The 17,866-nt window shown below is 40.6% G+C and overlaps 1 protein-coding gene and 1 long non-coding RNA gene across 2 annotated transcripts in view; one reads left to right on the plus strand and one right to left on the minus strand.

Moving 5' to 3' along the window:
* The window catches only part of LOC128774759 (uncharacterized), a 163,369-nt gene that overhangs the window by 140,234 nt on the left and 5,269 nt on the right, over positions 1 to 17,866 (plus strand). The gene's annotated exons all lie outside the window — the stretch shown is intronic.
* Positions 14,704 to 17,866, minus strand: part of IL9R (interleukin 9 receptor) — a 244,303-nt gene continuing 241,140 nt past the window's right edge. Inside the window, exon 9 of the mRNA XM_053894200.1 lies at positions 14,704 to 14,860. Within this exon, the coding sequence (XP_053750175.1) occupies positions 14,747 to 14,860 (114 nt within the window). The 3' untranslated portion in view covers positions 14,704 to 14,746. The remainder of the gene's footprint in view (positions 14,861 to 17,866) is intronic.

Consider the following 17,866-nt stretch of genomic DNA (forward strand, 5'->3'; position numbering starts at 1 on the left):
GCATTAGAAAGGTTACGAAGGCCAGAAAGGTAGAGTCTGGCTGCCTGCAGAATGGGCAGAGAATGTGAGCCCTCACACCATGCAGCTCACACAGTGAAGACCAATCTCCATAACATTTGGCATTAAAACCCAGAGGGGCTGAATTCCCTTGAGTTTAGATCCTGGAGGTTTGGAGGTCAGCTGGCCCAGCACTGGGTGATATAGGAGGATGAGTGATAGCCAGGTACCTGCCTGTGTAGAGAGGCAATGTAAACATGTCATTTTACACAATGCAGAGGCAACAGGAGACAGATGCATTCATGCTGATTACTGAGTGTGTTGGGGGACTTCTCCAACAATGAGGGAGCTCACAGACACCATTCTTCTCCCCCAGCCTCCCAGAATAAGCATAGAAGCACCCACCAGAGGGCGAGGCTGCACAGACACTTGCTAACTAACCCGTTAGCAGCGCGCCAGTCCCGAGGGTTCACAGGAGGACTCACCACACCAAGTCTGCTGGTCTCAGGGCAAACATTCTTAAAACCACAAGGGCACCCTATCCAACAAGCTGCATGCATAGCTGCCACAGCACGCTGTGCACATCTGCACCTCACCCAGCTCTGCATATCTAGGCAACCTCATCTGTCACACCCAGCCACATATCCCCAGGCACAGACATGCTCTGTGCATATCCTCAAGCCCCTAGCTTCCACCGCTGATTCACAGCCCCCAGCCACCAAAGGACATCGGGAAATCTGGCATAGGACTAGTAGCCCTGTGCAATTTTGCTAACACTCCTGCACTGGTCCCAAGTTACTCAGCGGGCATACTACCTCACAGTTGGCTTGCCTGAGCCCCACTGACACTACTGAGTGTAAGCACAGCCCACAACAGGCACGCAATCAGTGCGGACATCTATACTAAAAGGAAAAGTAACACAGACACAACAGCATGGAATGAGCAATACCCATGCGATATCCTCCTGAAGGTCCAGGTCCTATAAATGGATACGTGCACTATTGAGGACTCCAGGACCTCTTTTTCATTCCATCGTTAATTTCAAGATCAAGAGGCACAGCTGACTTTCTTAACACAGAGAAATAGAGCCCGAGAGACAGACAAAATGGACACACAGAGATGTTTATCCGCAAGGAAAGACCTAGTCAAAGTCACAGTGAGAGATCTAAGCCAAAGAGATATAAATGACATACCTGATACTGAATTTAAAGCAATGATCACAAGGATACTCACTGGAGTTGTGATATGAGTAGAAGAGTGAGACCCCTGACATAGAGATAAGAAATAACACAGTACACATTGAGGACACAATAAAGGGGAAACAAGCTAGCTGGAATGAACAGAGGGATGGAAGAAGCAGCCGAACAAACTAGTGACCTTGAAGACTGAGTGATGGAAATTAATCACACTGAACAAAAGAGAGAGCACAGAATTCTGCAATGTGAGATGAGACTAAGGGAACTAGTGACTACAAGAAAGATAATAATATTCATATTGTAGGACTCCCAGAAAGAAGAAATTTTGGGGCTGAAAATTTATTTGAGGAAATAATAGCTGAAAACGTCCCTAATTGGGGGAGGGAAACAAATATCCACATCCAGGAGACTAAAGAACTCCCATCAACATCAACAAAATCAAGCCAACACACAAACATAATATAACCAAACTTGCAAATTACAGTGACATTAAAGAAAAACTCTTAAAAGCAGCAAGACAAAAGACCTTAACTTAGAAGGGAAGACCCACAAGGCGAGCTACCCTATTTCTGAACAGAAACTTGGCAAGCCAGAAGCTAGTGACATCACATATTCAAAGTGCTGAATGGAAAAATCAGCAGCCAACAATATTCTATCCAGCAAGGCTATCCTTAAAAATGAAAGGAGACACAGACTTTCCCAAACGAAAACTAAAGGAGTTTGTACCACTAAACCCTTCCTGCAAGAAATATTAAGAGGGATTATTTGAGTGGAAAGGAGAGACCAACAGTGACAGTCTAGAGGTAGAAGACACAAATCAAGTAAAAAATGAATATGTCTGCAAAAAAATCAGTTAAGGATCTCAGAGAAATGAATTCGAATTGTAATAACATCTACCAAAAAACTAGGGAGGAGAAAATAATGGGTGCGAAGTTAAATGACCATCAACTTAATACAAACTGCTAAATGCAGAAGAGGTTATATAAACACATAACAGTAACCATATACTAAAACCAATCATAAATATGCTAAGAATAGAGATAAGGAAATCAAAATATATCACTAAAGAAAATAAGCAAAACATGAAAGAAAGGCAAGAAAGGATCAGAGAAAATCATTAGAAACCACAACAAAACAGGCAATAAAATGGCAATACGTACATCCATATCAATCATTACTTTGGAGGTAAATGGAGAATGCTCCAATCTAGAGACAAAGGGTGTAAGAATGGATGAAAAAACAAAACAGATTTATATGCCTATAAGTGACCCACTTTACACCTCAAGAATGATAGTGAGAGGATAGAGAAACATTGCACACATTAATGTCAAATGAAACCTGGAGTACCAATACTTGTATCAGAAAAAAATACACTTAAAAAAGTACATAACAAGAGAGAGGAGGACACTGTATAACAGTAAAGGGTACAATCCAAAAAGAAGATATAACAAGTGTAAATATATCCCACAATTCAGTGGGATTTATTCCCAAGCTGCAAATGTGGTTCAATATTTGCATATCAACCAATGTGACACAATACATCAACAGGAGAAAGGATAAGGACCATATGAACAGGGCACATTGGTGGCTAAATCCTTTAACAGTCTGACATCAGCTCAGGTCATGACTTAATAATTCGTGAGTTCGAGTCCCATGTCAGACTCTGTGCTGAAAGCTCAGAGCCAAGAGCCTCCTTCGAATTCTGTGTCTCCCTCTCTCTCTGCCCCTCTCCTGCTTACGCTCTGTCTCTCTCAAGATTAATAAACTTTAAAAGAAAAGAACCATACTGTCATTTCAAGTCATGCATAAAGGAGCATTTGACAAAGTACAACATCCACTCAGGATTATAACCCCCTAAACTAGGTTTACAGGAAACATACATCAATGTAATAATGGTTATCTATGAAAACCCTGCAGTTATAATCAACCTTAATGGGGAAAATCTGAGAGGTTTTCCTGTAAGGTCAGGAAGAAGACAAGGATGTCTACTCTTACCACTTTTAATAAATTACTGGAAGTCCTAGCTACAGCCAGCAGACAAACTAAACTAAACTAAACTAAACTAAACTAAACTAAACTAGTCTAAACTAAACTAAACTAAAAACAACTCCAAATGTGGAGGAAGTGAAACTTTAACACTTTGCAGATTACATGACACTATATGTAGAAAACCCTAAAGAGTCCACCCAATAACTGCTAGAACTGCTAGAATGAATTCAGCATTGTCACAGGATACAAATCACTGTACAGAAATCTGGTGTATTTGTAGAACACAATACTGAAGCAGTAGAAATAGAAATTAAGAAAACAGTCCTATTTACACTTGTACACCAAATAATAAGATATCTATGAATAAATCTAACCAAAGTTGTGAGTAACCTATACTCTGAAAAGTATAAAACGGTGATGAAATTCAAGATGACACAAAGAAATGGAAGGACATTCCATACTCATGGGTCGGAAGTACAAATATAGTGAAAATGTCTATACTTAGCAAAGCAATTGACACAATTAATGCAATTTCCATCAAAATACCAACAACATTTTTCACAGAACTAGAACAGTCCTAAAATGTGTATGGAACCACAAAAGACCCCAATCTTCAGAGTGAACAACCTTTATGTGAAGTGGTAATTATGGATGGCGTTATGCCTCTGGATCTTCTGCTCCAAAACATGGTAACTCTGGCCTAAGCATTTGAACAAACGTTAGACATATCCAAATCAAGGATCATTTTACAAAATACATTCTACACACGTACACTCAAAACTTTGCAGATTATGTAAAATATGGAAAAATCTAAAAATTGTCATGGCCATGTGGAGCCTAAGGAGACAGGATGACTGTAATGTGCCAGCTGGGATGAGTCTGGGACAGAAGTTAAACCCGAAGAAATCTGAATACAAATATAAACTTTAGTTAATACTACCATATCTCACAGGATATTGATTGTGATCATGTATCAACTCATATAATATCAATAGTCAGAAAACAGTCTGTTGTATGTAGAGACTCAATAATATCTTCCCAATTTTTCTGGTAACTAGAAACCCATCACGAATGACAAGATTATTAGTAATCATGGTTTTATGTTTGCAACACATGATGTTATATGACTAGTTCTAATATTAGTTACTAGTGATGGACATGTACCTATTCTTGTTGTTCTTACTATTGTTTAATTTAAATAATAGCATTCATGGTAGAGAAAACTGAATGCATGATAAACACTTCATAGAAACATCTACTTTACATATTTTAGGATAATAACGCACGTGTATACCACTGTATTATGTGGTATGTAAATTAAGTGTTTTTCTGACCTTGAACGAGCATGTCATTGAATGGCTTTCCATAAACGTGGTTATCCTAGATAATGAATGATACTCAGATATTACAGGATATACTTCACTTCATGCCTGAACATTGTGAAAACTAAAAATGTACACACAGCCAGATGAATCATTGTGACTGGCTCACTGATTGTAAAGAATCCTTGGTTTAATGTTTTCACACATATTTTTTTTTATCAGGAATACAAGAGAATCAAATGTTTCCAAATCAAAGAGATATCCAAAGACTGGAAGAACAATAGGGAATTCAAGGGGTTTCAGAACGATAAGATGTGACCATGAAGTGGCAGTCACAAGCAAGCAGCTTTTTGTGGTCCACTTTGACAGGTTTGCATGAGGATATGTGACTTGCCAAAGGGTAAGTCCCGGAAGTACCACAGGGAAAGACAACGCTTTAGGGAGAGGGGACTTGGAAAGTGTGTTTCTGTGCCTAAATGATGGCTCAGCAACCTCACTGGGGGTCTCTGGGTGAAAGACATCGAAAGGCCAAGAGTAACCTAGACTCACAATGATCTTAGTAACACAGATCAAAGTAACTTAGAGCCACAAAGATCTCAGAGCCACAGAGTTTATCTTCCTCTATGATTAGGAGATAGTTACAGTTTCACAGGATATGATCACCGGGCTGGCAGTAGATGGCTAAAATATTATTTAGGGCTATACATTTAATAAAAAATGTATACATAAAATTTGGCTTTGGAATGTTAAGAAAAATCACAGGCCCATCACGGAGTTACTTACGTTAAGGCCACATGTCACTAAACCTAATTTCATTCCTGTAGGAATGTAACCTTTAACCAGTCAGCAAAGAATTTCCTAGCCAGTGCTGGAAATATAGCTCATAGATCCTTGCCATTCCCCTCAGAGAGGCAGTCTTCCCTTAATAAGGTATTCCATGCCACTAATTTTTTTAAGTTTATTAATTTTGAGAGAGAGAGAGAGAAAGAGAGCACATGCAAGGGAGGGGCAGGACAAGAGGGAAAGAGAATCCCACGACCAAGAGGTCATGATCGGATACAGGATCAAGAGTCAGACACTTAACCAAGCCATCCAGGTACCCCGAGACTGTGGAGTTTCAAAGGTTAGAAGGCTTGGCTGGGATATAGCCCTGAGGACACTGGCCTACTCCTGAAGAGAAGGCATCAAACAACTTGCAGGCAGATGGCATGGAAATAGTGATCTGTACAAAGCCTGGAGCACACAGTGGGGAGATTATACACTCATCGTGGAGAACATCCCTGAGAAGCAGTGTTCACAATGAGGGGACAAAGAGCTAGGACAGCGGAGCTGGGTGGGGCTATTTCCCTGCTCTTCCCCCTGCCCCCCAACATAAACACAGAGCTGTCTGCTGGAAACAAGGCAGTTCCCACACTGGCTGCCTAAGCTGCTTACACCATCCCCACCTTCCTGTGCTCTGGCAAGAGTGGCCTTCTAGGTCATTCAGGGTTGCCTCAGTCCCAGTGGAGCTGGCCCCTGCCCCAGAAGACCAGGTGAAGCCCATGACCATACCACCTCTCTTGACCAAAGAGTTGTGCAGGGCTTCACTTCTAGTAGCAGTCGTTTCAATTCTGATTTAGCAAGCAGATCAGAGAAGACCTAGATAAGACTCACCACATTCTGGCCAAGGACCCTACCTTTCCCATACAACTGACCTGAAGGATAGTGCAGCCAGAAAACAAAACAGTGCATGCAACACACACCACAAACACTCCATGATGTGCCTGGCCCTGGACATTGGATGACCTCCTCTTCATAAAACCATTCAACTCACAGGCAGGTAACACAATGAGCTTTGATAACACAGAGATGGCAAATACTCAACCAAAATTCCAAGACAAGAGGAAGGCATCCCAAATGAAAGAACAAGATAAGGTCATGGGCAGAAAAATGGAGGGAACACTTCCAAACTCATTCTATGAGGTCAGCATGGCCTTGAGTCCAAACTGGACAAAGACCCCACTAAAAAGGAAAACTACAGACCAATTTCCCTGATGACAATGGATGCAAAAAATCTCAACAAAAAGTGGCAAACTGGATCCAACAACACATAAAAAGAATTATTCAGCACAATGAGGTGGATTTTATTCCTGGGATTCACAACCGATTCAATATCTGCAAATCAACTGATGTGATATATCACATTGATAAAAGAAAGGATAACAACCACATGATCCTCTCAATAGATGCAGAATAAACGTTTGACAAAATGCAGCAGCATCCTTTCTTGATGAAAAAAAAAAAAAACCCTCATGAAAGGAGGGATAGAAGGATCTGGCCTCAATGTGAGAATGTCCAGATACGAAAGTCCCACAGCTAATAACATCTTCAATGGGGAAAAACTGAGAGCTTTCCCCCTAAGGTCAGGAACACGACAGGGATGTCCATTCTCAGCACTGTTATTCACCATTCTGTTGGAAGTCCTAGCCTCAGCAATCAGACAACAAAAAGAAATACAAGGTGTCCAAGTTGGCAAGGAGGGGTCAAACTTTCCCTCCTCACAGATATGATACTCTCCATGGGAAATCCAAACGACTCCACCAAAAAACTTCTAGGACTGATACAGGAATTCAGGAAAGTCTCAGAATATAAAACCAACATACAGAAGTTGATTGCATTTCTATACACCTATAATGAATCAACAGAAAGAAAATTAAGGAATTGATCTCATTTACAACTGCAATGAAATGCATAAAATACCCAGGGATAAATCTAACCAAAGAGGTAAAAGATCAGTACATTAAAACAATAGAGGTGTGCCTGGGTGGCTCAGTCGTTTAAGTGCCGACCTCAGTTCAGGACATGATCCCGCGTTTGTGGGTTTGAGTCCTGTGATGGGCTCTGTGCTGACAGCTTGGAGCCTGGAGCCTGCTTCAGATTCTGTGTATCCCTCTCTCTGCCTCTCCCCTGCTCACGGGCTCTTGCTCACTCGCTCACTCTCTTAAAAATAAATAAACATTAAAAAATTAAAAGAACAAACCATACAACATCTATGAAAGAACTTGAAGAAGACACAAAGAAATGGAAAAACATCCCATGCTCATGGATTAGAAGAACAAATATTGTTAAAATGTCAATACTACCCAAAGCAATGGACAAATTCAATGTAATTCCTATCAAAATAACACCAGCTTTCTTCCAGAGCTAGAGCAAACGATCCTAAAATTTGTATGGAACCAGAAAAGACCCCAAAGAGCCAAAGTAATGTTGAAAAAGAAAAAAACAAACCTGGAGACATTACAATTCTAGACTTTATGGTGCATCAGAAAGCCACAATCATCAAGACAGTATGGGATGGGCACAAAACAGACACATAGATCAAAGGAACAGAATAGGGAGCCCAGAAATGGACCCTCAAAATTATGGCTGACTAAGCTTTGACAAAACAGGAAAGAATATCCAAAGGAAAAAAAAAAAAGAGTCTCTTCAGCACATGGTACTGGGAAAAATGGACAGTGAGAAGAATGAACCTGGACAATGTTCTTAAACCTCAGGGTGTCTCTCTGTCTCTCTCTCTCTCTCTCTCTGACTCTCTCTCTCTCACACACACACACACACCTCAAAATGGATGAAAGATCAAAGTGTAAGACAGGAGACCATCAAAATCCTAGAGGAGAGAAAAGGCAACCTACCTCTTTGATCCTGACTGCAGCAACATCTTTCTTGTCAAGTCTCCAGAAACAAGGGCAATAAAAACAAAAAGGAACTATTGAGATATCAAGATAAAAAGCTTCTGCACAGGAGAGGACACAATCAACAAAACTAAAAGGAAACTTAATGGAATGGGAGAAGATATTTTCAGGTGACATATCAGATAAAGGGTTACTATCCAAAATCTATAAAGAACATATCACACTCAACACCCAAAAACCAAATAATCCAGTGAAGAAATGGGCAAAAGACATGAAGAGACACTTTAACAAAGATGACGTCCAGATTGGTCATACATGAAAAGATGCTCAACCTCATTAGTCATAAGTGAAATACAAATCAAAACCACAATGAGATATCCCCTCACACCTATCAGAATGGCTAAAATTAACATCTCAAGAAACGACAGATGTTGGAAAGGATGCAGAAAAAGGGAACGCTTTCGCAATGCTGGTGGTAATGCAAAATGGTGTAGCCATTCTGGAAATTAGTATGGAGATTCATTACAAGAAACAACAAAATAACTACACTACGACCCAGCAATTGCACTAATAGGTATTTATCCAAAGGGTACACTAACGCAGACTCGAAGAGGCACATGCACTCCAATGTTTATAGCAGCATTATCAACAATAGCTAAATTATGCAAAGAGCCCAAATGACCATTGAGAGATGAATGGATAAAGAAGATGTGGTATATTCATACAGTGGAATATTACTCGGCAATCAAAAAGAGTGGAATCTTGCTATTTGCAACAAGGTAGATGGAACCAGACTTTATAATGCTAACCATAATATGTCAGAGAAAGACACACATCATATGATTTCTCTCATCTGTGGAATTTAATACACTGATGAACATAGTGAAAGGAAAGCAAAAATAAGATACAAACAGAGAGGGAGTCAAATGATAAGAGACTGTTAAATAGAGGGAAGAAGCTCAGGACTCCAGAAAGGTTTCTGAACAGGGGTATGGGCTAAATAGGTGATGGGCACTCGGGGGGCGGGCACTTGGGATGAGTACTGGATATATTTTGTAATTGATGGATCACTAAATTCTAATCCTGAAACTGTATTCCACTATAAGGTAACTAACTTGGGCTTAAATTTTAACAAAGAAGAAGTATAAAAATAAGTAAAGAAATGTACTACCAGTCAAAAGAAAAGAATATTTAAATCAGACTCTTGGAGTGGAAATGAAAGACCAAACGTGTTACAGACAAGAAAGGATCAGAGAAAACATCAAGAAACAATGGCAAAACAACTAGTAGAATGTCATTAAATATATACCTATCAATAATTACTCTGAATGTAAACCGACTACATGCTCCAATCAAAAGACAAGGATAGGGTGTCAGAATGGACAAAAAAAAAAATAAAGAAAGAAACAAACAAACAAAAAAACAAGGTCTATCTAGATGCTGCCTACAAAGCCTTATTTGGACGCATGTCACCTGCCTTTTAAAGGAGGGAATGAAAAAACATTCATCATGACAATAATGTAAAAGAAAGCCAGTAGCAATACTTATATTAGGCAAAATAAAACTGAGAGTGTAGTTTGGTACCCTTTGGGTCAATACCTAGTAGTAAAATTGCATACACCCAATATTTATAGCAGCATTATCAACAGTAGCCATACTATGGAGAATGCCCAAGTATCCATCAACTGATGAAGGTATAAAGAACTTGTGGTGTGTGTGTGTGTGTGTGTGTGTGTGTGTGTGTGTGCATGTATACGCATATGTACTCACTTGTATGCTCATATATACGTACATATATACATACGTATATACAATGAAATGTAACTCAGCTTCAAAAAGAATGAAATCCTGCCACTTGCCACGATGTGGATGGACCTAGAATGTATTATGCTAAATGAAATATGCCAATCAGTGAAAGACACATATGATTTCACTCATGTGTAATTTAAGAAACAAAACAGATGAAAACATGGGAAGGGGGCAGGAAAAGAGAAGAGTGGTAAAAAACCACATGAGTCTCTTAACCGTAGAGAAAAAAAGTGAGGGTTGATAGAGGGAGATGTGTCGGCGCTGGGCTAGATGGTGGACGACTATTAAGGAAAAACTTGTTGTCATGAGTACTGGGTGTTGTATGTAAGGGATGAATCACTGGATTCTACTCCCGAAACAGAGAATGCACTATATGTCAACTAAGACTTATATTAAAAAATAAATAAAGCTGTAACAAGAGATGAAGATAGACACTATCTCATACTAAAGGGGACAACCAAACAAAAAGATCCAATGATTGTAAATTTTGATGCACCCAATATGCAATCACCAATATAAAAGAAATTAACAAAACCATAAAGGAATTTATAATAATATAACGATAATAGAGGACTTTAACACATCAGTCACATCAATGGACAGAACCTGTAAACAGAAAATCAACAAAGAAACAATGGCTTTGAATGACACACTGGACCAGATGCGTTCAACAGATATATTCAGAACACTCCATACTAAAATGGCAGAGTACACATTCTTTTCAAGCACACATGGGGCATTCTCCAGAAATGATCACATTCTAGGTCACAAATAAGGCCTCAACAGGTACCCAAAGACAGAGACAGACCAAGCATCTTTTCTGACCACAAAGCTAGGAAACTTGAAGTTAACCACACTCATACACACACACACACGCACGCGCACACACACACACACACACACACACACACACACAAAGGGGGAAAGGTCACCAATAAAGGGAGGTTAAATAACATACTACGAAATGAATGGGTTAAACAGGAAATCAATGAAAAAATACACTGAAACTAATGAAAATGAAAATACACTGGTAAAAACTTTTGGAATGCGGCAAAAGCAATCTAAGATGGAAGTATATAGCAATACAAGCCTACCTTAAAGAGCAAGAAAAATCTCAAACCCTCCTAACTTACAACTAAAGGAATGAGAAGAACAGCAGAAGGAAGGAAGTAATAGAGATTAAGGCAGAAATAAGGGATATACAAACCAAAAAGACACTAGACCAAATCAGTGAAACCAGAGGCTGGTTCCTTGAAAACAGTAATCAACATGAAATCCTCCTAGGCAGAATTTTCACAAAGAAGAGAGAAAGGACTCAAATAAATAAAATCACAAATAAGAAAGGAGAAACAACAGTCAACACTACAAAAATACAGTTAGAAGATAATATTATGAACAACTATATGCAACAAATTGGACACTCTGAGAAAAATGGACAAATTCCTAGAAACACAAAAACTACCAAAACTGAAACAGGAATACATAAAATCTGAAAACAGAAAGAAATCAAATCAGTAAGAAAAAAAAAATCTCCCCCAACACAAGAGTTCAGGGCCAGAGGGCTTCACTGATGAAATCTATCAACCATTTAAGGAAGAGGTAATATGTATTCTCCTCGAATTACTACAAAAAATAAAAAAGAAGGAAAACTTCTAAATTCATCTTATGAGGCCATCATTACCCTGATACCAAAACCAGATAAAGCCTCCACTAAAACCGAAAACTGCCGGGGCGCCTGTGTGGCTCAGGCGGTTTACTGTCCAACTCTTAATTTTGGATTAGTACATTATCTTGCGGTGCATGGGTTCGAGTCCCACATTGGACCGTGCATTGACAGTGTGGAGCATGACCAGGATTCTCTCTTTCCCTGTCTCTCTGCCCCTCCCTCCCTTTTATGTACTCTTTCTAAGGAAAGAAATAAACATTTAAAAAAATGTTTAAAAAAATTTAAAATAAAACTGCAGACCAATAGCCTGAGAGTATGTATGCAGAAATTCTCATTAAAATACCTTCAAATTAAAGTCAACAATACATTAATAGAATCATTTACCATAATCAACTGGGATACATTCCCGGGCTGCAAGGGTGGTTCCACATTCACATATCAATCAACATGATGCACCACAGTAATAGAAGAAAGGATAAGAACAGTATGATGCTTTTCGCAGATGCAGGAAAACCATTTGACAAAATGTCACATCCATTCATGATAAAAACTCTCAGCAAAGTAGATTTGGACTAAACCTACCTACGCATATAAGGTCATCTAGGAAAAACCCACAGCTCAGCTCATACTCAATGGGGAAAAATTGAAAGTGTTTCCTCCAAGGTCAGGGACAAGACAAGGATGACCCCTGTCACCACTATTATTCCACATAGTACAGGAAGTCCTAGCCACAGCAATCAGACAAAAAAAGAAATGAGGCATCCAAATTGGCAAGGAAGAAGTAGAACTTTCGCTGTTTGGAACTGACATGATGCTCTCTATAAAAACCATGAAAGACTCCAATGAAAATTGCTAGGATTTATATATGAATTCCACAAATCACAATATACAGAAATCAATGTACATAAACCTATTGCATTTCTATAGACGAGTAATGAATTAACAGAAAGAGAAAGTAAGGGATCAATCCCATTGACAATTGCACCAAATACCCCAAGATACCTAGAATGAACCTAACCAAAGAGGTGAAAACCTGTACTCTAAAGGCTATGAAACACTGATGAAAGAAATGGAAGAGGACACAAAGAAAAGGAAATATATTTCACCCTCATGGATGGGAAGCAAAAATACTGTTAAAATGTCTACACTCCTCAAAACAATCTACATATGTAATGAAATCCCTATCACACTAACAAAAACATGTGTCACAGAACTACAACAAATAATCCCAAGATTTGTATGGAATGACAAAGACTCCAAACAGCAAAAACAAAATTGAAGAAGAAAACTAAAGCTGGAGGCATCACAATTCCAGACTTCAGGTTATATTAAAAAGCTGTACTGAACAGAACAGTATGGTCCTGGCAAACAACAACAACAACAACAACAACAACAACAACAACAACTACACACAAACGCAGAGATCAATAGAACGGAAAACACAGAAGTGAACTCAAACCTATATGGTCAATTAATTCTCAACAAAGCAGGAAAGTATATCCAATGAAAAAAAAAAAGATAGTCTTAGGACACATGGGTGGCTGCAAAGCGTGTGATTGTGGATTCAGCTCAGGTCATGATCTCAGGGCAGTGCAGAGCATGTGTGGGATTCTCAATCCCCATTTCTTTCTGCCCCTCTTCTGCATTCTCTTTGTCTCTCAAAAATAAATACATAAACTTAAAAAAAATCTCCTCAACATATGGTTTTGGAAAAACTAGACAGCAACCTGCAAAACAAAAGAAGACCAACAACGGACCACCTTACAACATACACAAAGATAAATCCAACATGGATAAAGACCTATGTGTGAAACCTGAAACCATAAAAATCCCAGAGGATAATTAACACAGGCAGTATCTTATTTGACATTGGCTGTACAAACATCTTTGCAGATATATCTCCTGTGTTAAGGGAAACACAACCAAAAATAATGGGACTTCCTAAAAATAAAAAGCTTCTGTCACAAAGGAAATAATCAACAAAACTAAAACATCTACAGAATAATATTTGTAAACGACATCTGATAAAGGTTTACTGTCCAAAATATATAAAGTCATACAGCACCCAAAAAAGGAGAAATCTGATTACAAATGGGCAGAAGACACGAATGGACATTTTCCCAAGGAAGACATACACATGGCCAAGAAACATATGAAAAGATGCTCAACAATACTGATCTTCAGGAAAATACAATTCAAAAGTACAATGAGATAACACATCACATCTGTCAGAATGACTGAAATAAATGAATGATGAAACAGCAGGTGTTACCAAGGATGTGAGGAAAGAGAAACCCTCTTGCACTGTGGGTAGGAATGCAAACTGGTGCAGCCACACTGGAAAACTTCATGGAGATTCATCAAAAAAAATGGAAATGGAACTACCTTAAGATCCAGCAGTTTCACTACGAGGTATTTACACAAAGAATACAAAAATAATCCCTAAAAGGAATACATGCACCATGATGTTTACAGCAGCATTTTCTACAACAGCCAAATTACGGAAACTTCCCAAGCATCCATCAAGTGATGAATAAGTTGAGATGTAGTATATGGAATGTAATATTATTTAGCCGTAAAAACATGAAATCTTGTCATTTGCCACGAGGTGGAGGAGTGACAGTATGTTATGCTGGGTGAAAAAAAGCCTGTCAGAGAAAGACAAATACCAGATGATTTCACTAACACATGGAAATAAAACAAAACAAAGGGGAAGGGTGAAGGACACAGTGACAAACAGACTCTTAACTAGGAAACAAACTGAGGGCTTCCACAGTGAGGTGAGGGAATGGGTGAAACAGCTGCTGGGGATTAAGAAGTGCACCTGGGATGAGCTCCGGGTGACGTGTGGAAGGGTTGCTCTATATTGGACACCTGAAACTAATATTACACTGTGTCTTCACTCACTGGAATTTAAATTAAAAGATAACATAAGGTTAATGACACCTACCTACCAGGTTTTCTGTAGTTTTCAATCACTTCACTAGGTTGGAAAAATAACCATGAAATTTTTTAAAAAGCATGTATGATGTGGGGGCAGTTTGTGCCCTTACCTCGGTCTCTGGTTCCAGCAGGACTCGGAAAGTGGGTCCCAGCTCATTCTTCTAGAAGGTCCTGAGATGAGCATTTCATGTATTCACGTCCTAACGGAATGCAGCTCCCGTTCTTCTGAACTTCTGTCAGGGTTTCTTCCCGGAAACAAGCCTGAATCTGGAACAAACCATCGACTGCATCGATGAGGTGATGTCGTGGGACCCCGCAATCCACGAGTTCTTTAGTAAAATATTTCTTGCTCAAATACTGTCCGGGAAGGGGTGGAATGAAACACGGGAACAGCCCAGAAAATGCAAGTGCCTGTGCAGCTCAGCAACCAGCTTGCCCAGGGAAGCCACCCAGCGCCCCCTCCTCAGCACTCAGTACAACAAGGCAGATACTCTGTGGGACTCAGGAGATGCCAAGTTGCTGCAAAGCTCCCGAGGTCTCCCCTGGGGTGGGCCGCAGAACGCGCTGGAAAGGCAGCTCTGCTCTCTGTCCTGAGGCAGCAGCAGAGGCCCCGCGTTCTCTGGAATAAATAGAAGCCCTTCCTGCTCTGAGGTGCCCTGGGTCAGAAAAGCCGATGGTGAGCCCTCTGCTGGCCATCACTGCCTATGTAGAGGAACCAGCGCCTCCGGGTCTGTGGTGCTCGAGCTCTCTCTGCTGGCCACCATGGGAATTCCTGCAATGTTGAAGACCCTGGTGGCTCAGCTGAGGGACCGAAGGTGCTCTGGGAAACTAAGCCTGTTCTCTACACTGGGAAGGATTTTAGTGACAGGGCCTAGGGCACAAAGAAATCTTTTTCTTCTCCTTTCTTGTGAGTGAAGAATTAAACCAAATTTATTAACGTAATGACATCATTTGTAATGCTTTAAGCAATGTTCCCAGAAAAATAGACTGCCAATTTATACATGCTGAACAAGAGGTAATTGTGTTTACCACCTAAGTGTTTAGGTTTGATAAAGAATGGACACCTTTGAGAGAGAGATACCGGCTTCCAGCTATGGAATGTATGCGTCCTACGGATACAAGGGTCAGCCAATGGAAGAGAGTCAATCCTGTAATAATACTGTTGCATGCTTTCACATGATAGCTACACTTGTGCTAAAGTACAACATAACTTATAGACAAATGGAAGGACTGCAATGTATGCCTAAAACTAATACAACAAATGTGTGAAGAATATTTCAATTAAAAGTCGACATCTTTTATGCTATCTTTAATTTCTCTTTCTTTGCCAATAAACTATCATTCCTGAGCGCTTGGATGGCTTACTTGGTTAAGCGTCCGACTTCCACTCAGGTCATGATCTTGCAGTCCATCAGTTTGAGCCCCGTGTCAGGCTCTACCTGACAACTCAGAGCCTGGAGCCTGCCTCAGATTCAGTATCTCCCACTCTCTCCCCCATCCCCAGCTCGGGTTCTCTCATAAAAGGAAAAAAAAAGAGACATTAAAAATGAAAAATCATTCCTAATTTAGAATCTGTGAAATTCTATTTATACCAGATTCTCTAACATGACCATCTTGATGTTTAGAGCTTATCTGAAAAGTCACTAATAATATCTGATGACACATATGTGACAAGGTCAGAATGCAACTTACAGGGAGCTACACACCTGTTATGAATTTACGACATGTATCCGTGGCTTATATTTCCAATGAAATGTGCTTTAGGGATATGGATGGATGAAATAATGCCCATCAGTCATGTAGGTCAATTTCCTACAGGACCATTATGCCCTCAATTAGTAATTGCCATCTCTTCAACATTAAAAGAAAGCTTGGAAAACAAATTGTCTTTAAATGATGTAAGAGAAGACTATGGTGTTTTAAAGGGTTTACCTACCTTCTGGAATCCTCAGATTGGTTGTGGACAGGAGGATAGCAACCCACGGTTAAGATGCACACCGCTCATTCCAGAGGGAGAATATGGACCTTATTATCAAATATGTTTTTTTTTTTTTTTAAATCAACAGTCCACCTCTGCCAGGTCCAGACTGCAGAACCCGGGGGCAACACAATGCCTCATGCCTGGGTTCAGACCATGAGGAACACCAACTGGTGGGGGGAGGGGGGAAATCCAACAGGGCCTGGGGTCAGTGAGGGAGATGACCCAGGGACACCTCCCCACAGGGCGGGCTCTGGAGTTTAACTGCCAAAGAGCAGCACACTCTCCCTGAAGACATCCTTCTCCATGAGCCCCACAATTCCAGGAGAAATGACGGATACCCATCTTTTCAATTGCAATGGCCACTGCAGAGTTTGGCCCCAGGGATGTTGGAGTCTTAGAGTCATGAAACTATGATGCCCATGATACCAGCCCTTTCTGCCCCAGCCCTCAGAGCCACATCATACATCCCCTCTCCCCTGGCCCATCTCACCCCATCCACATACCTGGACCAGGTCTCCACTTTTCTCCTTGTACTTCCTCTTTGTCTCTGTTTCTCTCTAACCACACCTCTCTGTGTTTCTTCCTTTCACTCTCTAGGACTTGCTCAATTCCCCTATCACTCATCCAGTTTCTCTCTCCTTACCTGTCTCTTTGTCCACCTCTCCCCAGGCTTCAGGCTATCTGCTCTGTGCGTGCAGCCCTGTCCAGGACCACAGGGACCTCCTGCCTCTCTCTCTCTCTCTCTCTCTCTCTCTCATCATGTTTTGTCCCAGGCCCTGATCAAAATGGAGGAGAATCCCCCATACAGCAGCTGCTCATATTGACATTTGCTAAAGCAATGCTGGCAGCATGTGGACAGCCAGACATTTACTGTTGGTGGCCCAGCCATGACCCAAAAGCTGCTGGAGGGCTGGCTGCTTCCCTAAGCTGGAAGGAAAAAGGGGCTCACAGGGTTCAGGGTCCCTGATGTAGATTGCATTGGCTGATGTATAAGGAGCCGTATGCTTACACCCAACTCTCCTGGGTGATGTCGAAGGAACCTATCTCAGACTATGGACTTCTGCCCTCCCCATGCCTCAATATGGCATCAAGGGGAGCTTTATGGGACACCATGTGACTCGCCACAAAAATTGCGCCATTTGCCCCCTTGGAGGCCACCTGGATTGGTGCTATTGGTGGCAGCTGGTAAGGTGCACAAGGGCACAACAGCTGAATTAATGCAGGGCCTCCTTACTGGTCTCCTGAATCCATTCCTCATCATCAGAAGAGACCCTGGAGGGGCTGCATGGGAT

The sequence above is a fragment of the Panthera pardus genome, unplaced genomic scaffold (genome assembly GCF_024362965.1).
Source record: "Panthera pardus isolate Hobbes unplaced genomic scaffold, ASM2436296v1 HiC_scaffold_4, whole genome shotgun sequence".
In the NCBI taxonomy this organism is placed as follows: Eukaryota; Metazoa; Chordata; class Mammalia; order Carnivora; family Felidae; genus Panthera; species Panthera pardus.